Genomic DNA, 25,268 nt, shown 5'->3' with positions numbered 1-25,268 from the left:
AGCTATCAAACCTCTAGCACTTTTTAGGGGAAGGGAAATGGAAGAAACATAAATGGAAGGGATTTTAAAAAACAGGATGGAAAACCACAGGAAATGCAACAGGAAATGGGAATGGAAGATATGGCACTGGATTCAAATTAATGAATAAATAAGAGAATTGTGGAATCTTATTTTAATATACACTCACAGTGGGCTCTTGATATTATGCATTTTGTGTTTTTATGTTGTGATTTTATGTTGCAACCACACTGAGAACTACAGGTCTATAGGGAAGTATACAAATTAATTAATTTTGATTACAGAAAAACCACTGTTGAAATGTATTAATAACGATAGAGAACCCCCTTTTGGATTTTTTGTGTAAAAAGAAAAATGAACTAATCTGAGTCATTTGGGCTGGAAGACTGGGCAAATAAGAACGGAAAAAGGTAAAAGGCGGATCTACACGGATCCTCGTGAATTCATATGATTTTTTCATTCAAATTAAATAAAACCACCATGATACTGTAGACCATGTCCTACTCTGTAGACAGCATCAAAAAAATCACGCATCCACTATTTCGTGGGGCCGCAGGGGCGCAAAAACATGGTTAAAAAACACGGATCCTCATGGATCCTCATGATTTTTGCACAAGACCAGCCCAAAGTCACCATCAGATCAAACATCATGGCCAGGGGCACAGCCTGCACCACAAAAATCACAGATCCAAGGCTTCCTGGCCACTCCGTGGCCCAAAAATGTGGTTTTCAAGCACGGATCCTCATGGATCCTCACACTTTTTGCATTGGGCCAACCCAAACTCAATGTCAAATCACATATCATAGCCAGGGGAACAGCATCCACCACAAAAAACTCAGATCCACGCCTGCCTGGCTACACCGTGGCCCAAAAACGTGGTTTTGAAGCACGGATCCTCATGGATCCTCACACTTTTTTCATTGGGCCAACCCAAAGTCACCATCAGATCAAACATCATGTACAGGGGCACAGCCTGCACCCAAAAATCACGGATCCACGGTTTCCTGGCCATACCGTGGCCCAAAAACGTGGTTTTGAAGCACGGATCCTCATGGATCATCACACTTTTTGCACTAGATCAGCCCAAATTCACCGTCAAATCACACATCATGGCCAGCGGCACAGCATCCACCACAAAATCACGGATCCATGGCTTCCTGGCGATACCGTGGCCCAAAAACGTGGTTTCGAAGCACGGATCCTCATGGATCCTCACGCTCTTTGCATTGGGCCACCCCAAAATTACTGTCAAATCACACATCATGGCCAGGGGCACAGTCTGCACCACAAAAAACACGGATCCACGGCTTCCTGGCCACACCGTGGCCCAAAAACGTGGTTTTCAAGCACGGATCCTCATGGATCCTCACACTTTTTGCATTGGGCCAACCCAAAGTCACCATCAGATCAAACATCATGTACAGGGGCACAGCCTGCACCCAAAAATCACGGATCCACGGTTTCCTGGCCATACCGTGGCCCAAAAACGTGGCTTCAGAAAAAGCAGCATGAAGCCCCTGAAGCGCAGAGGGAGCGCTCCCTCCGCCCTCCAGAGGCTACGCGTTGCTTTCGCTGAAGCCTGGAGAGCGAGAGGGGTTGGTGCGCACCGACCCCTCTCGCTATCCAAGCTTCAGGGATAGCTGCCTGAAGCCTTTGGAGTGCAGCACAAGCTTTCAGATAGCCAACTGAAGCCTGGAGAATGAGAGGTGTCGGTGCACACCGATCCATCTTGCTCTCCAGGCTTTGCTTCGCTGGAGAGGCGCTGAGCGGATAGGGGGAGAATTCCCCCCCCTGTTCTCCCCCTCCTATGGTTTGGTGCGTCCTATATAGCGAAAAATACGGTATATATTGTACCAAGATATGGTTCATCTTCAAGAACAAATCAAATACATGCCAAAGCATTAAAGAGTAGAAAAAATATGAAACTGTTTACATACTGTCAACTAATATACGGATTCAAGAAAGACTGTATGGCAAACATTTAAATCAGTGAAAAGACAGAATTTGAGTCGATCATAACAGAGTTCTACCTTTCGAGTAAAATTTATAAACTATTACTCAAATATGACACCAAGCCCGAACAAGCAAAACCTTATATGACACAATGGATGCAAAAATTTTAAGAGCAGTTCACAGTGGAACAATGAGAACAATTATGAATAAAGGAATAAAATTTACTGCAAGTTAAGCCCTAAATCAAAATTGGTAAAGTGGAACCTCGGGTTGCAGACATAACCCGTGAATGAGGCACGTCCGCAACCCACAGCATTCACATCCTGAAGTGCCACGTCTGTAAGGATTTGTATAATAGACCTTAGTTACAAAAATATTTCCTGTTTAAAAATAGAAGCTTTGTGTGTATATGATAAAGAAAGAAATATATAGTAGAACAAATCTTGTCTGTCTGATCTAGAAATGAAATCATATTTTAAAATAATTCTTGCTTTAGATTTTTATAATCATATATGGTATTTCTCCAATAGCAAACTACCTAGAATTGGAAATAATATTTAGTACACTAACCTTTGATTAACTCTTGATAAATGTCAGCTTGCTGAGTTATTTTGTACGATTGTGATTCAATGTTATATTTGCGCTCAACAAGGGAAACCCACATGACCTGAAGGTGTTGCTGTGCAATGCTAGGTCAATGATTCATAAGACCACTGCCATCCATGACTTGATCGTGGATGGAGGACTTGACCTCGCATGTGTAAGAGACTTGGTTGGATGAAGCAGATGGTCCTGTCCTAGCTGCTGCTTGTCCACCCGGTTTCTCTTACACACAGCAACCCAGGTCATGTGGGCAGGGGTGGTGGGTTGCAGTGATTTTTAGGAAGTCACTAGCTTGCATCAGGCGTCCTACTGGGAAGACCCAGTTCTCTGAGTGCATGTTCTGGAAGTTGGGCAATAGGGGCAGTACAGGATTCCTTTTGGTGTACCGACCTCCCCACTGCACCAAGGATTCCCTGCCCGAGCTGCTCCAGGTCATGGCGGATGTTCTCCTGGAGATACCTAGTTTGGTTGTCCTAGGGGATTTTAACATCTATGCCAACATAACCTTACAAGGGGTTGCTTGGGACTTTGTGGAAAGCATGGCCCCCATGGGGCTGTCCCTGATTAAGTTTGGCCCAACTCATAGTCACAGACATGCCTTAGACCTAGTGTTCACCTCTAGTGACGTGGGTGATGTGACACTAGGTAAAAGTGAAACAAAGAAGTGCCATGGTCAGATCACTTCCTGGTGCAACTGGACTTCTCCGTGACCCTTCTCCTCTGCAGGGAGGTGGGACCAATGCGGATGGTCCGCCCCTGCCACTTAATGGATCCAAATGGTTTCCAGAGAGTGGTAGGGGATGCTTTATCCCATGTTGATGGCCTTTCAGCTGATTCCCTGGTGGCACGCTGGAATGCGGAGTTAACCAGGGCTATCGACTGTCTGGCTCCGAAGCGCCCTCTCCGACTGCATGGAGCCCGGACAGCCCCGTGGTTTTGTTTGGAGCGGTGGGTGAGGAAACAATTGCTGAGACGGCTAGAGCGCCGGTGGCAGAAAACTCATTCTGAATTGGACCGGACACAGGTTAGAGCTCAATGTCGGGCCTACGAAGTGGCGATAGCGACGGCGAAGAAGACTTTCTTCACCGCCTCTATTGCATCTGTAGAAAATAGTACTGGAGACTCTTTCAGGTGGTTTGCAATTTAACGGAACCACCTTTACCACTGGGGCCTTGTAAAGACCCCAAGATCTCCTGCAACGATTTTTCAAATTTCTATGCAGATAAAGTTGCTAATATTCGGAAGGAGGTAGCAGGGTCGGGGCAGGAGAGTGCTAGAGCCCTGTCTGGTCAAGTTGCATGGAACGAATTTCAATCCGTTACTCCCGAGAATGTGGGCAGGTTGCTTGGATGCGTGAAACCGACCATTTGGATCCCTTCCAATCGGGATTCAGGCCTCACCATGGGACTGAAACTGCCTTGGTCACACTGGTTGATGATCTCCGGGGGGCTAGGGACAAAGGTGAGAGCTGTTTCCTAGTTCTGCTGGATCTCTCAGCGGCTTTTGATACAATCGATCAAAACATCCTTCTGGACCGTCTAGAGGAGCTGGGAGCTGAGGGCACTGTTATACAGTGGTTCTGCTCCTTCCTCCTGGGCTGTGTCCAGAAAGTGGTGGTGGGGGATGAGTGTTCAGACTTACTTGTGGGGTGCCTCGGGGTTCCGTCCTCCCCTCCATGCTTTTTAACATCTACATGAAGCTGCTGGGAGGGATCATCAGGGGGTTTGGGCTTGGTGTCCATTAATATGCGGATGATACCCAGCTCTACCTCTCTTTCAACTCAGAACCAGTGAAGGCGGTGAAGGTCCTGTGTGAGTGCTTGGAGGCGGTTGGAGGATGGATGGCAGCTAATGGATTGAGGTTGAATCCTGACAATATGGAAGTTCTGTTCTTGGGGGACAGGGGGTGGGATGGTGTGAAGGACTCCCTGGTCCTGAATGGGGTAACTGTGCCCCTGAAGGACCAGGTGTGCAGCCTGGGAGTCATTTTGGACTCACAGCTGTCCATGGACGCACAGGTCAATTCTGTATCCAGGGCAGCTGTCTACCAGCTCCATCTGGTACGCAGGCTGAGACCCTACATGCCCGGAGACTGACTCACTAGAGTGGTGCATGCTCTTGTTATCTTCCGCTTGGACTACTGCAATGTGCTCTACGTGGGGCTACCTTTGAAGGTGACCAGGAAACTACAACAAATCCAGAACGCGGCAGCTAGTCTGGTGACTGAGAGTGGCCACCAAGAACATATAACACATGTCCTGAAAGACTTACATTGGCTCCCAGTACATTTCCAAGCACAATTCAAAGTTTTGGTGCTGACCTTTAAAGCCCTAAATGGCCTCGGCCCAGTAAACCTGAAGGAGCATCTCCACGCCCATCATTCTGCCCAGACACTGATGTCCAGCACCAAGGGCCTTCTGGTGGTTCCCTCACTGCGAGAAGCAAAGCGACAAGGAACCAGGCAGAGGGCCTTCTTGGTAGTGGTGCCCGCCCTGTGGAACGCCCTCCCATTAGATGTCAAAGAGATAAACAACTACCTGACATTTAGAAGACATCTGACGGTAGCCCTGTTTAGGGATGTTTTTAATGTGTGACTTTTTAATGTATTTTTATTTCCTTTTTTTGGAAGCCACCCAGAGTGGCTGGGGAAACACAGCCAGATGGGCAGGGTACAAATATAGTAGTAGTATTGTAGTAGTAGTAGTACTTTGTAGGATTTGATATTCTTTATAGGTCTTTTAATTTTCTAATCGATCTATCTATCTATCCCCTCCCCCATTTCCCTTTCTGTACTTCCCTATCCTTATAAAATTGAATATACCGGTATATATATATATATATATATGCTTTCGTAGATTTTCACGGGTACAGGAATGCAGGTTTTGGTGTCCTCGGGTGTCTTCTGTTCCAGTAACAAGAAGCCGAAAGCACCAGCCTGAAGATGACGAGTGAGACCTCGTCGAAACGTCGCCTAGACCAGTGTTTCCCAACCTTTTTTGGGCAAAGGCACACCTGTTTCATGAAAAAAATCTCGAGGCACACCACCATTAGCAAATGTTTAAAAAATAAAAAACAAGTTGATTGAAATAAAAAAAAATAATAAAACAAGTTGATTGAAATATAACTTAAAAACAAGATTAAAATACAACATTTAAACATCAAAATGCGGTTGAGTTGCAGAATTCTGCAAGCAGAATAAATTCCACAGCCCCGATGCATTGGCACCTCGTGCCGTTTGAGTTGCAGAATTTATTCAGCACACAGAAAATGGCCTTTTGGGGGGTGAATGTGGATGAAGCAGGAAGAGAACTTAAAAAAAAAAAGGCATGCATGAAATCTAGCCCCAAACACACACACGCACACTTTCCCCAAAGTGGTTGATGACGCAGGATATTTCCACATGCTTCAAAAATGCACATTAAATAAAATGAGAGAGAGGAGTGCACGCACTCACCTGCCAGCCTCGGAGCTGTGGAATGCAGCGACATGAAGCAGTCTGTGTCCTTCCAGGCACCAACTCAGACCTGCCGTGCTTTTTCGTTCCCCCGGCGTCGCTGCCTTCATCCAGCCGGATGCCTCTCCTGCCCAAGGGACGTGTCAGCAGCCACCCGGCGCAGGACGGCCCCACTTCCTGCTGCCCACAAGGCTTTGGGGTGAGAAACACGGAGGGGCAGGAGAGTGGAGGTTCCCTTAATTGGAAAAAGCAGGGAGGCAGGCTGCTTGATGCCTGTTGAAGGGAATCCCCCAGGCAGCGGAGCAGCTCGCCCGTCGAAGCCTGCACGGTGGCTGCTGCACGATCACCCGCCGCGGGGAGCCGGGGGCGGCGGCGCGGTTGCCGGGCAGCGGGGGTGGTGGTGGCGGTGGCTGCTTGCCGCCCTCCTGGGTGGAGGCGGGCACGGTGGGCACCGGCACGGCCAAGGGCCCCTGCTTGGTGCCGTCGGCTGTGGGAGCTCGCTCGCTCGCCGCCCCGCGTGTGCTCACCGAGCATGCACAGGCCCAGTAGCGAGCGGCGATCGGATGTAGCGAGCGGCGATGGGGCTCGCCGGAGAGGGCGAGCCCCCTCCGCTCCGGCCCTAAAAAGGGCAAGCCACGCCCCCTCCAGCCAGCCGATTGCCTGGCCAGGAGGCGTGGCCGGATGGGATTCCCCTGCTCTCGCGGGGGCTGAGATGGGATTCCCCGCTGACGTGGGGGCGGAAGAGAATCCCCGCTCACGTGGGGAAGGGCAGGCCCAGTAGCGAGCGGATGCGCAGGCCCAGTAGCGAGCGGCAATGGGATGTGGGAGCTCGCTCGCTCGCCGCACCGCGTGTGCTCGCCGCCGCCGCCCCGCCTCTCACTGCCCGACTCGCCCGCCGCCACGGAACACGAGGCAAAGTTCCATGGCACACTGGTGTGCCGCGGAACACCGGTTGGGAAACACTGGCCTAGACACCCCAACTTTTACACGGGAAGACACCCGAGGACACCAAAACCTGCATATATATATATATATATATATGCTTTCGTAGATTTTCACGGGTACAGGAATGCAGGTTTTGGTGTCCTCGGGTGTCTTCCCGTGTAAAAGTTGGGGTGTCTAGGCGACGTTTCGACGAGGTCTCACTCGTCATCTTCAGGCTGGTGCTTTCGGCTTCTTGTTACTGGAACAGAGCAGGATCTCAGTGTTTGAGTTCCTATAAATACTGTTGAGGGGGTGTGGTGTATAGCCTCCAATGTTCTGGGCAGAGAGGAAGTTCCCAGGCTAGTGTGCCTTTTCTTCTTTTGTTCCTTAATTACTTGAGGGATATCTTGAGTGATTTCTTGAGTGATATCCTGAGTACCACTTAGGTGGGTCATTAGGTGTGGATTAGTTGCTAAAGTCTTTGTGTCTTGACCTCTTGAACTTTGTGAAGAGTTTTTCTGAGAAGATGGCTGTACTGCACTTAGTTGTGCTCTGGCTTGGCTTCGTGTATAGGGGCGAGCTGTGGTTTTGTGGCCTGTGTCAGCCAGATCTGTGTAGGGATTGCAGGGGGGTGCAGCATCCGGAGGTGCCACCATGGTTTGGCTACTGGATGGTGTCTGTAATTTATCTGTGGAGAGGGTCTGGGTTTGGGTCTGGTGTGGTTGATTGGTGATAGCGTTCTGTGTGCCTCTGGATCTGGTGTCAGTTTTTGTGGGGAGGGCTAATTTCCAGATGTCTGGCAAGCGGGATGTGTCGTCACGCTTGTTCATGTTGTGAGGGTGTTTCTGGCTGACACAGGCCACAAAACCACAGCTCGCCCCTATACACGAAGCCAAGCCAGAGCACAACTAAGTGCAGTACAGCCATCTTCTCAGAAAAACTCTTCACAAAGTTCAAGAGGTCAAGACACAAAGACTTTAGCAACTAATCCACACCTAATGACCCACCTAAGTGGTACTCAGGATATCACTCAAGAAATCACTCAAGATATCCCTCAAGTAATTAAGGAACAAAAGAAGAAAAGGCACACTAGCCTGGGAACTTCCTCTCTGCCCAGAACATTGGAGGCTATACACCACACCCCCTCAACAGTATTTATAGGAACTCAAACACTGAGATCCTGCTCTGTTCCAATAACAAGAAGCCGAAAGCACCAGCCTGAAGATGACGAGTGAGACCTCGTCGAAACGTCGCCTAGACACCCCAACTTTTACACGGGAAGACACCCGAGGACACCAAAACCTGCATATATATATATATATATATATATATATATATATATATATATATATATATATATATATATAATTTAAGGCTCCACAGTTTTCTGGGTCACCCCATATTCATACAAACACTATCTGAAATGGTTCTGCATTACCAAGAACATTGAATTAAAATGACATTCATATCCATAGCTTCCAGTGTGAAGAACTGCACCTGGAAATTTTTGATGCTGCTAAACCTCAAGAATATCCAAGGCAGAGATTGTGATGATCTTACCTGTGAATGTAAATTATCAAACCAACCTGGTGGAGACCACCAAAGTAACCATGAAAAACAATCACATGTCTAGCGTCAATTCAGCTACAAATGGTTTTGGGACAAAAGTTGGATGCTTTGCGGGGGTGGTAATTATAAATGGAGGTTTAACTGCAAGTTTTCTTGCCAACAGATTTTGTCAGTGCAAACTTTGGAATAGGGGGTTTCCAACGTGGTGCCCATGGGCATCATGGTGCCTGCTGACAGCTTTCCTGGAGTCCACCACGTGTTTTTAGAAAAAGAACGGGATTAGTGGTGAATTGTGCCCAGCATGACTTCAGATTGTTTATAGTACATTTGATTGACTGCAGGGGCATACGAAGGGGCCATGCTGGGGGGAGGGTGACAGTACGGTCGCTGTACTGGCTGCCGCTTGTGTGGCGTCTGTGTGGGCTGCCGCTCTTGCGGCAACTGTACAGGCAGCCCCTCTCGCAGCGACTGTATGGGCAGTACGGGCAGCTGATCTCGCAGCGACTGTACAGGCTGCTGCTCGTGTAGCGTCCATACAGGCAGCCCCTCTCACGGCGGCCGTACAGGCTGTATGGGCAGCCGCTCTCCTGGCAACCATATGGGCTGCCATGCATGCATAGTCCGTACAGGACATTGTGTGCACACTCATCATCCAGGACTTGTTACCATATTATAGCTGCCACAAAATCTATCGGCATGCCACCAGAACCAAGGAAGCCTTGCCAGTTGCAGCTTACACAGTTGAAATGAAATAAAAGACAGAAGAGTAGATCAGGAAGAAAGTTCCCCAGACTGCAGGAAAAGATAACAGTAGCTCCAGCATCTAATTCAGTGCAGGCTGCTGAGGGGTTGGACTCCTTAAGATCACCAACTGACTATGAGACACCCGGAAAGCACTCAACCTCAGATGACCTCCACTCCACAAAGTGGGAAGAGGATTTGACAGTGACCAATATTGATTCTTTTGATAGCAGCCCCATATTCTCAACACAAAGTGAGAAGTGTTTGGACAAATCTCTGATTTGTACATCAGTTCCCCCATGGCACAACTGTACCTTCCCCACACTCAGTCTACAAACCATGGGACTTGTGGGTTCAGTTGGCAACATCTGTGTGTATGACTATGACATAACCACACTGAAAGGATCAAACTGGAAAAATGATCGCATAATAGATGCCTTTCTTGCCTCCAGGGTGATCATGGCCAAAGAGCTGGGTCACAATGGAACAATTTTCCCACTTACCGTACTTGCCACTTCATGCAGATATGTCAAAGATTGCCAGTGCAAGCTCTGAAGAACTGTTTGAGATTTGGAGTGCTAAAGAAAGATGTTTTGATTATTTCAGTAGATGACAGAGAAGTCCACTGGATACTGATAGTAATCATTTTTAAAAGGAAGACCATGCTCTATCTAGATTCCAAACACGGATTGAACCACTCTGTGATTGATGCAATAACATCCTTCTTAGCATGTCTGTATGAGATGGATTCAAAATATCCCTATAGTTTTGTGGATTGGTCATTTTTTACACCAACTGATATACCCAGGCAAGGTAATTCCAGTGACTACAGTCCTTTCACATGTACCATTGCCCATCTGATTGCTTCTGCTGCCCAATTACAGTTCATACAAAAGGATATGGCTGCCACTAGACCCTGGCTTGCAAAAGAAATAATACAGTACTGTGGGAAAACCTATTTTGAAGGACAAGACAAATATTTTCAAGTGGAAATTGATGCTGTTCCTCCCAAGAAGAGACAAATATTGAAAGAGAGTCACATTACTGTGTCTCGATCATGCCCACTAACCTATTGCTCAGATATTTTACCTTCCTTGTTTGAAGGCTGCTGGTCACTATGTTTCTTGAAGGAAGAGTGCAGGAGGCCCAGTGGTGACCTAACTATGGTTTACTGTGAAGGAAACTGCAAGGACTGGTACCACTGCTTTCGCATAGGCATTGATTCAAAAGATTTTCCAGAGGTTTTCGTGTGTCCAGACTGTCAATCCACTGTGGCCAAATAGATTTTGAAACTGCAAACTGTCATATTCCACAGGTTGGTATAATACAGCAAAATCCAAACATATAGTTTTCATCATCATGGCAGGGATGGTCCTTTTCCATCGAATTCTTATTCATGGAGTTGGTTTTTATATCCTGCTTTTCTCTACTTGAAGGAGTCTCAAAGTGGCTAAAAATCTCCTTTCCCTTCCACCCCCACAACAGACACCTTGTGTGGTAGGTGGGGCTGAGAGAGTTCAGAGAGAAGTGTGACTGGCCTAAGGTCACCCAGCAGCCTGCATGTGAAGGAGCGGGGAAGCGAACCCAGCTCACCAGATTAGAGTCCACTGCTCTTAACCACTACACCACAGAAACGTATCTCTTAAAACTCTGGAGCAAGCTGTTCAGTTCAGCCTCATAGTGATACTGATTTGTGGAGGGAAGGTTGGTGATGAGCAAGATCCTTTCCCATTTCCCAACACAGAGACCATAGAGCAGTTTCTTTTGGGGGCTGAACCTGCAGAGTGTTTCTGTTCAGAATTTCCGTGGCAGAAATTGGCTAAGTGCCTTTATAAACATTCAGCTTCTCAAATAGAACTCCATCATGAAACTTTCAGGTGTAGCTGTGGGAGTTGGAGGGCAGAGAAGGTGCTAGTCCTTACCTCCCTCCTCCCAGCCCCATGATCCGTTGCCCAATGGGCTGAATTTCAGGGCTTTTGCATGTAAAGGGCAAGCTTGTTCTTTACTTGTTTAGATCTTTAAACTTGGGAACAGATATTTGGCTCCATGACCAAAATGACCAAAAGGGTCAGCTTCTAGAGGACTGGAAAGATCATGATTGTACTTCCCCTACCCTCAGCCCTAACCCCGTTGAGTATTTTTTGTTATGAGACTGAGTGTTTGGGGCTGATGCTGTAGCATTCTTGTCTGGGGGCTTGATGGAAAAACAGAAAAGTGACCCTCACCTAACTCTCCAATGTCCTTCAGCAAGAATGCTGTAGGAAATATTGCTAAGCCCAAAGAATTTGCTTCAGCTCACCCTGATAATGGAAGAGCAAAAGCTATGCGTGTGTCATTCTCAATCAGTCTACTTTCAGGAATGATTTTAGAACACTCTTATATCAGGCCACATGGTCACTAGAGGTGGCCCCATCATGCAAACATGACTATCCACACAGGGACCATCTATTTTTATTTTTTTCTGATACTGGATTTAAAGTTACAGTTACATCTTTTAAAACAGCTGTCAGTATATCACACTGTATTCCACTTGCCTTCCAAAGGAATACGTGGCTCTCCCCACATAGCGGGTTAGGTTGAGACTGCTGATCCAAAGTGATCAGTAATTTTTATGGTAATTACAATCCTGCTTTCCCTTGTACCAGCTTACCTTGACTTCAGTAAGGCCTTTGAAAAGGTCCCCCATAATATTATTGCAAAAAAGCTAGTAAAATGTGGGCTAGACAAAGCTACTGTTAGGTGGATTTGTAATTGGTTGACGGGCTGAACCCAAAGAGTGCTCATCAGTGGCTCCCCTTCATCCTTGAAAAAAAATGACTATTGGGGTTCCACAAGGTTCTGTCCTGGGCCTGGTGCTATTCAATATTTTTATAAATGATTTGGATGATGGAATAGAGGGTGTGCTAATCAAATTTGCAAATGACTGCAAACTGGGAGGGGTTGCTAATACACCAGAGGACAGAGTCAGAATTCAAAATGACCTGAATAGCCTAGAGAGCTGGGCCAAAACCAACAATATGGAGTTCAATAGGGAGAAATGTAAGGTACTCCACCTGGATAGAAAAAATGAAATGCACAGGTGGGGGGCACTTGGCTTGACAACAGTACCTGTGAAAGGGATCTGGGAGTCTTAGTCGACCACAAGCTGAATATGAGTCAACAGTCTGATGTGGCAGCTAAGAATGCCAATGCGATTCTGGGCTGCATCAATAGGAGTATAGTGTCTAGATCAAGTGAAGGAATGCTACCACACTATTCTGGTTGGTCAGACCACACCTGAAATACTGTGTCCAGTTCTGGGCACCACAGTTAAAGAAGGATATTGTCAAACTGGAGCATGTCCAGAGGAGGGTGACCAAAATGTAAAAGGTCTGGAATCCAAGCCCTATGAGGAGAGACTTAGGGAGCTGGATTTGTTTAATCTAGAGAAGAGAAGATTAAGGAGTGACATGATAGCCATTTTTAAATATTTGAAGGGATGTCATGTTGAAGAGGGAGCAAGCTTGTTTTCTGCTGTTCTAGAGACTAGGATGCAGAATAATGGATTCAAACTATGGGAAAAGAGATTCCACCCAGGCGCCGTAATCCAGTCAGGGAAAAAGGGAGGCATACTATGTTTAGGGCACCGTTTCCAGCCCCTTCCCCTTTTCGGGGTGAGCATAGTGGATCCTAAAAAGGGCTGCTCAGTCATGGATACAGCTGCTCAGCTGCTCAACTGCCTCATTCCTTGAGTCAGAACGACTGACTGCCCATGTGTCGGTTCATGACTAGGGGCTTCACATTCCTGCCCCCGTAGCCATTTAGTGATCGCCATGGGGGGAGGGTTTGGGGGGCTTGGGTTGGGTTTTTGGGAGACGCCTGTGCGTGAATTTGTTTTATGTGTGTGGATCAGTGCACGCTGACCAACGCACAGCCTTCGCAGTAGGGCTCTGTTCTGATGGCATGAGTAGTCACGACAAACTGGTGGATCCTATCTGCTGCAGCCTTCATCCGCCTTCAGAACCGTTGTAACACACTGCTTGTTATCACCCGCCTGTTCTGCCGTTGAGGACTTCTTGGATCATTCTTTGTCTAGCTCCTTCCCTGTTATGTACTAAGCTTGGATCCTAGAACAATAGGCAAGTAGGATCCTAGAACGCAAGAACTGATTGGCTTGCAGGAAAAGATCAATCAGGCTCCTGGAGGGAAGCAGAATCAGCCAGTCAGACGGGACTCATTGTGTAAATAATGTATATAAAAGCCTGAGGTTTGGGGGGGAAATTCAATCACTGTTTTACAAGCTGCAATAAAGAGCATGAAATCACTACAGGACTCTGAGCATACTTAATTTTCTTTGACCTTACCACCTTGGGTGACCCTGCTGGGAGTACGAGATTCCCAACGGCTTCGCTCACAAGGGTCATAGGAATGTGCAAGCCCACTCACCATGACAAGTGAGAGAACCGAGATAGATTGCACTGAGCCCTGGTCTCATTAGACAAAGCATTCCACCAAAAAGGCTCTGGCTCTGGTTGAGGACAGCTGGATATGTTTTGGGCCAGGGACCACCAGTAGGTTGCTGTTAGATGAGCGTCACACTCATGGGGGTTGTATTGGAAGATAATTCCCACAGATAAGAAAGGTCACAGACTGTTTAGAGCTTTAAAGATTAGCACAAAAACATTGAACCTGATTCGATACTCCAACTGGAGCCAATCCAGCTGATGAACAACCAACTGAATGTGGGCTCTCCACAAAGTCCAAGTAAGAACTCATGCATCTGCATTTTAGACCATTTGGAGTTTCTGGATATCAAGGGTAGCCTGCATATCTCTCTCTCTCTCTCTCTCTCTCTCTCTCTCTCTCTCTCTCTCTCGCATTTATACCCTGCCCTCCCCGGCTCAGGTGTAATGCAAGTTAAAGTAGTCTAGTCTGCAAGTGACTACTGCATGGATCACCATGGCTAGGTTGGAAAGGGACAGGTACAGTACCGATCGCCTAACCTGACATAGATTCAAAAATTCCAGTTTGGCTAAATTTGTGACCATTGCCTCCATAGAGACAGAAGCATCCAGGATCACACCGGGACTCCTGATGGCAGCTACAGGTGACTATTGCACCACATGAAGAGCTGGGAGCTGGCAAACCAAACTGAAATTATTCTGGCCCAGCCATTGGACGCCCATCTTTAATGGATAGAGATTCAGCCGACTCCGTTTCCTCCATCCCAGCACAACCACCTAAAAATTGGCCAATATATCCAGGGTAGCATTTGGCCAGGGTCATGAAGCAGTAGATCCATGATGTTTGTGGTCAGATCTGTAGTTATGTACAAGATATTTGAATAAAGGGTGAATTTGGGGTTCCCCAATGCAAAAAGTGTGATGATCCATGAGGATCCGTGCTTGAAAACCACGTTTTTGGGCCATGGAGTGTCCAGGAAGCCGTGGATCCGGGGTTTTTTTTTTGGTGCAGGCTGTGCCCATGAACATGATGTCTGATTTGACAGTGAGTTTGGGTTGGCCCAATGCAAAAAGCTTGAGGATCCATGAGGTTCCGTGCTTCAAAACCACGTTTTTTGGCCATGGAGTGGCCAGGAAGCCGTGGATCCTATATTTTTGTGGTGCAGGCTGTGCCGCTGGCCATGATGTGTGATTTGATGGTGACTGTCAGGGAACTGCCATCGGAGCCAAGGGTGGCGCTGAGGCTCCCAAATGATGACGCTGGAGAGGGAACCAGCAGAGGGAGAAAGGACGCTTCCGCTGGGGAAGGAGATAGAGGTGACACCAGAGAGAAAGGGGAGTCCGAGGGAGCTGCGGAGAGAAGGCTCCAGGACTCTGCCAGTGAAACCAGCGGGGAGAGCACAGGACCTCCTCTGGGGACGCCCACTCTGCGCAGACAGCTTTCGCGCAGAGAAGGGAGACGATGATTGGGTGTGAAAGAACTCTTATGTTGGAAGAAATTCAGGAAACGCCCACTGACGGATTCTTCCAGTGATTGAGACAGTCCTGGTGTACTGACTGTCCAGCCTGGGGTGAAAGTTTTGTCCAAACTACACAGCTCGGTGCAGTTTGCGCTTTACGCACAAGCAACCCCATACCCCCTTAGAGTGAGTTTGGTCTGATCTAGTGCAAAAAGCTTGAGGACCCATGAGGATCCGTGCTTCATAACCACGTTTTTGGGCCACGGTATGGCCAGGAAGCCGTGGATCCGTGATTTTTGTGGTGGATGCTGTGCCCCTGGCCATGATATGTGATTTGACAGTGAGTTTGGGTTGGCCCAACGCAAAAAGCGTGGGGATCCATGATGATCCATGCTTCAAAACCACGTTTTTGGGCCACGGTATGGCCAGGAAGCCGTGGATCCGTGATTTTTTTGTGGATGCTGTGCCCATGGCCATGATGTTTGATCTAAAGGTGACTTTGGGCTGGGCTTGTGCAAAAATCATGAGGATCCATGAGGATCCATGCTTCGGCACCACGTTTTTGGGCCATGGTATGGCCAGGCAGGCGTGGATCCGAGTTTTTTGTGGTGTAGGCTGTGCCCCTGGCTATGATGTGTGATTTGACAGTGAGTTTGGTTTGGCCCAATGCAAAAAGCGTGAGGATCCATGAGGATCCGTGCTTCGGAACCACGTTTTTGGGCCACGGTATGGCCAGGAAGCTGTGGATCCGTGATTTTTGTGGTGGATGCTGTGCCCCTGGCCATGATATGTGATGTGATAGTGAGTTTGGGGTAGCCCAATGCAAAAAGCGTGAGGATCCATGAGGATCCATGCTTCGAAACCATGTTTTTGGGCCATGCCATTGCCAGATAACCGTGGATCCGTGATTTATATGGTGGGTGCTGTGCCCCTGGACAGGATGTGTGATTTAACGGTGCATTTGGGTTGGCCCAATGCAAAAAGCGTGAGGATCCATGAGGATCCATGCTTCGAAACCATGTTTTTGGGCCATGCCATTGCCAGATAACCGTGGATCCGTGATTTATATGGTGGGTGCTGTGCCCCTGGACAGGATGTGTGATTTAACGGTGCATTTGGGTTGGCCCAACGCAAAAAGCGTGGGGATCCATGATGATCCATGCTTCAAAACCACGTTTTTGGGCCACGGTATGGCCAGGAAGCCGTGGATCCGTGATTTTTTTGTGGATGCTGTGCCCATGGCCATGATGTTTGATCTAAAGGTGACTTTGGGCTGGGCTTGTGCAAAAATCATGAGGATCCATGAGGATCCATGCTTCGGCACCACGTTTTTGGGCCATGGTATGGCCAGGCAGGCGTGGATCCGAGTTTTTTGTGGTGTAGGCTGTGCCCCTGGCTATGATGTGTGATTTGACAGGGAGTTTGGTTTGGCCCAATGCAAAAAGCGTGAGGATCCATGAGGATCCGTGCTTCGGAACCACGTTTTTGGGCCACGGTATGGCCAGGAAGCTGTGGATCCGTGATTTTTGTGGTGGATGCTGTGCCCCTGGCCATGATATGTGATGTGATAGTGAGTTTGGGGTAGCCCAATGCAAAAAGCGTGAGGATCCATGAGGATCCATGCTTCGAAACCATGTTTTTGGGCCATGCCATTGCCAGATAACCGTGGATCCGTGATTTATATGGTGGGTGCTGTGCCCCTGGACAGGATGTGTGATTTAACGGTGCATTTGGGTTGGCCCAATGCAAAAAGCGTGAGGATCCATGAGGATCCGTGCTTGAAAACCACGTTTTTGGGCCATGGAGTGGCCAGGAAGCTGTGGATCCGAGTATTTTTTGGTGTAAGCTGTGCCCCTGGGAATGATGTGTGATTTGACGGTGAGTTTGGGTTGGCCCAATGCAAAAAGCATGAGGATCCGTGCTTGAAAACCACGTTTTTGGGCCACGGTATGGCCAGGAAGCCGTGGATCCGTGATTTTTGTGGTGCAGGCTGTCCCCTGGGAATGATGTGTGATTTGACGGTGAGTTTGGGTTGGCGCAATGCAAAAAGCGTGAGGATCCATGAGGATCCGTGCTTCAAAACCACGTTTTTGGGCCACGGTATGGCCAGGAAACCGTGGATCCGTGATTTTTTGGTGCAGGCTGTGCCCCTGGACATGATGTTTGATCTGATGGTGACTTTCGGTTGGCCCAATGAAAAAAGTGTGAGGATCCATGAGGATCCGTGCTTCAAAACCACGTTTTTGGGCCACGGTATGGCCAGGCAGGCGTGGATCTGAGTTTTTTGTGGTGGATGCTGTGCCCCTGGCTATGATATGTGATTTGACAGTGAGTTTGGGTTGGCCCAATGCAAAAAGCGTGAGGATCCATGAGGATCCGTGCTTGAAAACCACATTTTTGGGCCACGGAGTGGCCAGGAAGCCTTGGATCCGTGATTTTCGTCGTGCAGGCTGTGCCCCTGGACAGGATGTGTGATTTAACAGTGCGTTTGGGTTGGCCCAATGCAAAAAGTGTGAGGATCCATGAGGATCCGTGTTTCAAAACCACGTTTCTGGGCCACGGTATGGCCAGGAAGCCGTGGATCCGTGATTTATGTGGTGGATGCTGTGCCCCTGGCTATGATATGTGATTTGACAGTGAGTTTGGGTTGGCCCAATGCAAAAAGCGTGAGGATCCATGAGGATCCGTGCTTCAAAACCACGTTTTTGGGCCACGGAGTGGCCAGGAAGCCTTGGATCCGTGATTTTCGTCGTGCAGGCTGTGCCCCTGGACAGAATGTGTGATTTAACGGTGCATTTGGGTTGGCCCAATGCAAAAAGCGTAAGGATCCATGAGGATCCGTGCTTGAAAACCACGTTTTTGGGCCATGGAGTGTCCAGGAAGCCGTGGATCCGAGTTGTTTGTGGTGCAGGCTGTGCCTCCGGACATGATGTGTGATTTGACGGTGAGTTTGGGTTGGCCCAACGCAAAAAGCGTGAGGATCCATGGGGATCCGTGCTTGAAAACCACGTTTTTGTTCCATGGAGTGGCCAGGAAGCCGTGGATCTGAGTTTTTTGTGTTGCATGCTGTGCTCCTGGCCATGATGTTTGATCTGGTGGTGACTTTCGGCTGATCTAGTGCAAAAATCATGGGGATCCATTAGGATCTGTGCTTCGGAACCACGTTTTTGGGCCACAGTATGGCCAGGCAGGAGTGGATCCGAGTTTTCTGTGGTGTAGGCTGTGCCCCTGGCTATGATGTGTGATTTGACAGTGACTTTGGGTTTGCCCAATGCAAAAAGTGTGAGGATCCATGAGGATCTGTTCTTGAAAACCACGTTTTTGGGCCACGGTATGGTCAGGAAGCCATGGACCCGTGATTTCTGTGGTGGATGCTGTGCCCCTGGACATGATGTGTTATTTGACAGTGAGTTTGGGCTGATCTAGTGCAAAAATCATTAGGATTCATGAGGATCCGTGTTTTTTAACCATGTTTTTGCGCCATTGCGGGACCACGAAACAGTGGATGCGTGATTTTTTTGGTTCCTCCTACAGACTAAGATGTGGTCTACAGTAGCATGGTGTTTTTATTTTGTTTCAATATAAAAATCATATGAATTCATGAGGATCCGTGCCTCGGATCCATGTTTTTGTGGTGCTGCAGCGCGACAAAGTGTTGGATCCACGTTTTTTCTAGTCCAGTTTGTAGGCGTGCCTTCTAGGTGTGATTTGACATTGCATTTGTTGGAATTATTTTTTAAAAAGTGGAGGATCCACGAGGATCCGTGTAGATCCGCCTTTTACGGAGACCCAATAAGAACTAACAGAAAGTAGATCTGTTGGATATCATTCTAAAGTGAGCATTTGGAACAATTTCATTTATGTAACCAATAGACAGAAAATCAGAAGTCCTTTTTATTTTTCCTCTTTTCTTCCCTTCGCTGTTTCTTCTTTCTCTGTGTTTTCATTTCATTTTATTTCGATTTGTTTCTTTCATCTTACTGAACTATGACAAGGTTTTAATAAAGTATTTTTTTTAAAAAAAAATTGACTTCATTTTACACACACACACAAACACACACACACCAATCACTATGAGAAAGCAGTATATAAGTTTAATAAACCCATTAAGGCCATTAAACACACAAAGAAACTCTCCCCTCCCCCAGCCTAGAAAGAAAACAACTCTGTACACGCTCAGAAACACTCCCGTCGCGCCAACCAGAAGAAACAATTGTGGAACAAACCAGGCCCGCTGTCCTTGCTGCTCGACGAAGGAGACCATCGAGGGAGCCGCCTCGCTCGCTGAGCGGCCGCCGCCAAACTGAACTCGAAAGCGCCGCCTCAGACTCCACGTCTAGAAAGTCCCGCCCACCGCCGGCTTGGATTGGCCGACGGCGCGCAGCGACCGGAAGATGTCAATCAGGTCGAACCCGAAGCCTCGCCTCGATTCGTTAAGCCCCTCCCATCGCGTCACTTCCTCCCCAACCCAACCTGCTTTTACAGATCCCTGCTCGGAAAGCGAAAAAGATCGCAAACAGAGAGAGACGGAGAAGAGAAGAGAAGAACGGGTGTCGGAGGAGCGCTCTGATTGGCTGCTTTGCTTCCTTGCGTCAGCGCGTCGCGCTGGTGGCACGAACCATTTGAGGGGGGGAAAGGGGGGGAGCGGAAGGAAGGAAGGAAGCGAGCGAGGGCCCTTGGTCTGGACTCGTCTGTCATCCGAAGGCCGGAGGGGGGGGGAGGCGGAAGCGCTTTCTCTCCCAGGGTGCAGTTCGCGAGGGGGTACCGAAGGCTCCCTCAGGATTCTGTGAGGAGAAGGAGCGGCGCGGGCGGGCGGAGGCGGCGCCGTGGCGGCGGCGGCGGCGGCGTTTGGTGCTCGGTCCAAGATGGCGGTGCAGGAGTCGGCCGCTCAGCTCTCGATGACTCTGAAGGTGCAGGAGTACCCGACGCTCAAGGTGGGTGGGCCGCTCTCCGCGGCGAGGCCCCGCTTCCTCCCAGGCCTCCGTTCCCTGGCTGGCGGGGGGGGGGGGAGACGCCTCCCGGCATTTCGCACCAACGCGGCCGGGGGCCTCCGAGGCGCTCCCGAGAGGAGCGGGGGGAAAGGGGGGCCAGAGAACGAGAGACGCCTCTCTTGTTATCGTGGGGGGGGGGGTGTATACGTATTTAGATACGGATGTGTGTATATATGTACAAATATACACACACACATATACAAATATATACACACGCACATATATATATAAAATCTAATATACAATGTGTGTGTGTGTATACATTGTGTGTGTGTATATATATGTGTGTGTGTGCATATATATATATATATATATATATATATATATATATATATGATTTTATATATATGTATACACTATATACATGTACATATACACATGATATACAGTGTGTGTGTATATACAGTGTATATGTGTGTATGCGGGTGGCGCTGTGGGTTAAACCACAGAGCCTAGGACTTGCCGATCAGAAGGTCGGCGGTTCGAATCCCCGCAACAGGGTGAGCTCCCGTTGCTCGGTCACCAGCTCCTGCCAACCTAGCAGTTCGAAAGCACGTCAAAGTGCAAGTAGATAAATAGGTACCGCTCTGGCGGGAAGGTAAACAGTGTTTCCGTGCACTGCTCTGGTTCACCAGAAGCGGCTTAGGCATGCTGGCCACATGACCCGGAAGCTGTACGCCAGCTCCCTTGGCCAGTAAAGCAAGATGAGCGCCATAACCCCAAAGTCGGTCACGACTGGACCTAATGGTCAGGGGTCCCTTTACCTTTTCTTATATACACACACACATATACAATGTGCACACACACAAAAGAATATATACATTTGTATATACACCCCACCCCCATGATACACACACACACACACATAAACACCCCCATATACACACACACACACACACACATATGGTGAGAGATTTAATCTTCATTTTGTGTGTGTATGTGATGTGGCGAGAGGCTTCACCCATGCAGCCTTGTCTTTGCTATTCATGGTATTTATCTTGCTAGGTTACCTTTAAAAAAAACCACACACACAAAAAATCACACACACAAAACATCCAACACGGCTTCCACTTGCGTGCAGGAAGTTCCTGCAACCAATTGGAAGCTGCGCCTTGGTTGTTGAACATTTCGGAAGCCAAAAAGGCTTACGTTCAACAACCGAGGTTTGAATATCCATTTCAAATTTTCACAGCATCCTCTGAATTTGATGAAACAAAGAAGTGGATATGGTGCCATTAGAGCACTGGTGAGTCTGGCCCCCAAACCCCTAGATGACCTTCAGTGCTTTCATTACGATTAGGAGGAACATATGGCCATCCAGATGTTGGACCGTGGTTCCTGATGTTCCTTACCATAGGACACGCTTGCTAGGAGTTAAATCCTACAACATATGGAGGGTTACAGGGTCCCCATTGCTGATGTAGATGTAGTACCTCTACTCCTCACTTTAAACATTGAGCAGGATACCAGTTTGATAGTTGCCAAAAACTACCAGGAGGTCCAGAAGCATTAATAGGACGTTTATTTGCCTACACCAGGATGTTGAATACTGTTTCAGTAACAAAATGCAGCTGGAAATCAGATTATGGAAAATTCCAAAATCCAAGTGTAACCACCTGCTCAATGAGCACCTTTTTTCCCAAAGGCTTTATTTTTGACCAGCTAATGCTTGGAATAATCTTGAGGGTTCCATAGAGGCAGGGACAGACTAGAAGAAGAATAAATATAAATTAGAGGGGGGAAATAAAAGGTTGCTTCCAAGAGCATGTTTCTTGTGTTGATATACAGAAAGGGAGGCCAAGGGCTACCTGGGGAAAGCTCCTTAGAACTAAACTGATGCAGAAAAGAGGCAAATGATTCATTGGCATGGCCTTTGTCTTAAAGCCTAAACGGAGGATCTTGATAACAAGGCACAAACATTTTAATGGAAGAGAGCTATTAATAAAAGGTGTAGCTCTTCCTAGTACACAATAGTGATGTCAAAAGTATGTTGGCTTGAATCATAGTATAGTCATAAGGTGAGTAAATCAAATTGTATATTGTATATAGGAGCCTTATAGCTGGGATGGAAATAATTCCGTCATGATTAGTGATAGAAAATGAAAACTGGAAAGGCCTCATCTCTTAGGTATGTGTAGTAAAAATTGCACAATTGACTGGAAAAAAACAAGCCTCATTTTTCTCTTTGAACTTCTCATATATTGATAACATCATCTGTCTGCTTTCCCTTTCTTCTGCACCTTTCCTCTTTTTTAAAGCATATAGCTGAATCAACATGATCTCCTGCTTGAGCTTTACAAACTTTTTAAAATCCATGTCCATTAGGAACAGAAGGGAAATTGAAGAACTACAGTCCATTTTAAAGATATTGGTCATTGTGTTTTAGCTCCAGAGGACATGTGTTTTTATTTCGTAGTGGGGTTATGAATGTTGAGTGAAGTCAATTTAAAACCAGGTATACTTATTTGTTTGTATAAGGCTTTTCTAAAATACCCCTTTTACTAAGGATTTTTAGTTGTCTATTCCAGCTAATGAATTAAACATCAGAATTAATACACTTTTTCAGTTATTGCAGTGTTGGCTTAGTGAGAACAGTTTAATGGTGACCCAACACCATGGAACCCATGGGCCTTGTCATATGCAAAGGGGGGGGGGGAGGACTGAGGCCAAAATTTGATAACCTCCCTGCAAGCCCTCAGGGATGCGGGTGGAGCTGTGGGTTAAACCACAGAGCCTAGGGCTTGCCGATCAGAAGGTCGGCGGTTCGAATCCCCGCAACAGAGTGAGCTCCCATTGTTCGGTCCCTTCTCCTGCCAACCTAGCAGTTCGAAAGCACATCAAAGTGCAAGTAGATAAATAGGTACCGCTCCGGCGGGAAGGTAAACGGCGTTTCCGTGCGCTGCTCTGGTTCACCAGAAGCGGCTTAGTCATGCTGCCCACATGACCTGGAAGCTGTCTGCAGACAAATGCCGGCTCCCTCAGCCTATAGAGCGAGATGAGCACCTCAACCCCAGAGTCGGCCACGACTGGACCTAATGGTCAGGGGTCCCTTTACCTTTACTGCAAGCCCTCATGGTGCTTTCCCAAAGCCAGCTAAGCAAGATGTGGGATCTTTGGAAGGAAACGTGTCCTAGAGCTCTTCCAACTTATTCCCAAAGCTGGGAAACTGCTAATTAGGCTTGGGAAGGAGGTGAGAGGCCTCTGGGGAAGAGGTGGGAGGGCTCTAACAGTGTCCTAGATTCCTCTCACCTCCTTCCCAAAGCCCAGAGCCTTGCTTACCTGGCTTTGGGAAGGCAGCACGAGGGCTCTGGGGCATGTGCCAAAAGTTGCCGAAAGCTGCATGCAGCCCTTGGGCAGTTTGTTGGACTGCCCTGGTTTAAGCTGCTGTTTACATTTAAGGAAATGAACTCTGAACAATTCAAACCTGCTTACTTGGTGGTTATCATCGGTTACTGTTAGAATTGCTGTTTATATCGTTCAGATTTTCTATTGATGAATACCACCATTTATTTATTTACAGTACTGTACTATATTATAGAAAACTATTCAGAAGTAAAAACAAAGCACAATGGGATTGCTGAGTGTGTGTGTGTGTGTGTGTATATATATATATATATGTGTGTGTGTGTGTGTGTGTGTGTACACACACACATATACATATTTCCACTGATGCGTTGCTTTTTTAGTTTTACAAATAAAATGAAATCACAAAATGGTTTCCAGCATTAAAATAAGGCAACAAACATCATAAAATAATCAGACAATAGGTAATTCTTGTTAATTATACTTTACGGTTAGGTAGAAAAGGGCAAGGAGGAGTAAGTAGGCAGAAAGCAAAGCAATATCCTTTTCGTGGTCCATCCAGCAAGCAGCAGTTGAAACATCTCCGCTTTGGGCATTTTCTTTGAACAGTCCACACATAAAGGAACTCAGTTCATTTTACATCTTTCCTGGTTTTTCATCTGTGTTGTCAGTTACTTGACTAATACAGTTCTAGTACGTTCGTCAATGCTCCTTAGGTTCCTATAGTGATCTCAGTTGATGACATGCTGCAGTATGTTCCAGAATCTCAAGAGGATTGTGTGAAACGAGTGAAATGCCCAACAGTGTATAAAATATAAAAGGTTTAGTGGTAATGATATATTGAAATTTAAAAATGTTACATATGTCTAGAAACTTAGTTTGATCTGTCTATCTGGAGCAGAAATTAAGAAAATGGTGGTGGACAATCAGGCCTAGTGGTTTGAAGAAAGCAATGAAAGGAATACAATACCGTTTCCTTCTGACAAACCAGTTGTGTGGATGGAAGCAAAACATTGTAGGTCATTGCACTCCCCCAAGCTGGTACCCAGCAATCTCTCTTCTTGATAGAAGTGGCATGAATGCTTGGAGCATTAGTCATACTTGGTCTGTAATTTTATTTATTTACTTACATATATAGCACTGATTTTATTGTCTTTGTAGATTTCCCTTTCTTGCTTATCTTATGTATAGGTTTTACTTTATCTTTGATAATGGCAATATTTGTGATGCCATTTTTTGGATTTTTTTATGTAAAAAAAGATTAATCAAAGGAAATTCAGTTTTATTACCAGATATTTTGCTTCATGAGGGGGTCTTTTGGTCCAGGTTTATGGGTAGAATGCTGAATCTACATTTATTTGATCAAGCATGTCTTTATATGTAAGCTCTGGAAGCCAGCTTACATATAAAATAATGAAATACAATTAAATTAGTGCTGCCTATATCCCATCAACTGTGTAGTACTGCTCTGGAGTGGCACCACCCTATCCAGATGTTAGGTTGTTTTAGCTGATTCCCATCTCACCCAGTTCTTGGAAGTTGAGTAATCAATTGCTTTGTTCATCTCCTCCCCACCCCCTTTACATTATCAGTGTGTTCATGGGTGGATAATCTGTGGCCCTCGAGATGTTGTTGAGCAGCATCCTGGGAGCCACAGATTTTCATTCCCTGGTATAGTTGAATGAACCAAGTCTAGGAGACCCAAATTCGAATCCTTGTTTGACAATAAACTCATTAGGTAATGTTGGGGCAGTCATGTTCTCATTCTCACCATGCTGTTGGTATAAAATCACTCAGATAACTGTGTATG

The 25,268-nt window shown here is 47.1% G+C and overlaps 1 protein-coding gene across 2 annotated transcripts in view; it reads left to right on the top strand.

The window, feature by feature from the left end:
- The window catches only part of MAEA (macrophage erythroblast attacher, E3 ubiquitin ligase), a 75,697-nt gene that overhangs the window by 27,539 nt on the left and 22,890 nt on the right, over window positions 1-25,268 (top strand). Inside the window, exon 2 of one of the 2 annotated variants that reach the window (XM_081911822.1) lies at window positions 19,999-20,098. In XM_081911822.1, the coding sequence (XP_081767948.1) occupies window positions 20,030-20,098 (69 nt within the window). In that variant the 5' untranslated portion in view covers window positions 19,999-20,029. Of the gene's footprint in view, window positions 1-19,624; window positions 20,099-25,268 lie in introns of those variants that run through there. The other variant, XM_081911823.1, reaches the window with a different exon arrangement.

The sequence above is a fragment of the Podarcis melisellensis genome (assembly GCF_964234715.1).
Source record: "Podarcis melisellensis genome assembly, chromosome: 5".
In the NCBI taxonomy this organism is placed as follows: Eukaryota; Metazoa; Chordata; class Lepidosauria; order Squamata; family Lacertidae; genus Podarcis; species Podarcis melisellensis.
The sequence above is the reverse complement of the archived record's forward strand: the minus strand, read 5'-3'. Positions and strand labels throughout refer to the sequence as shown.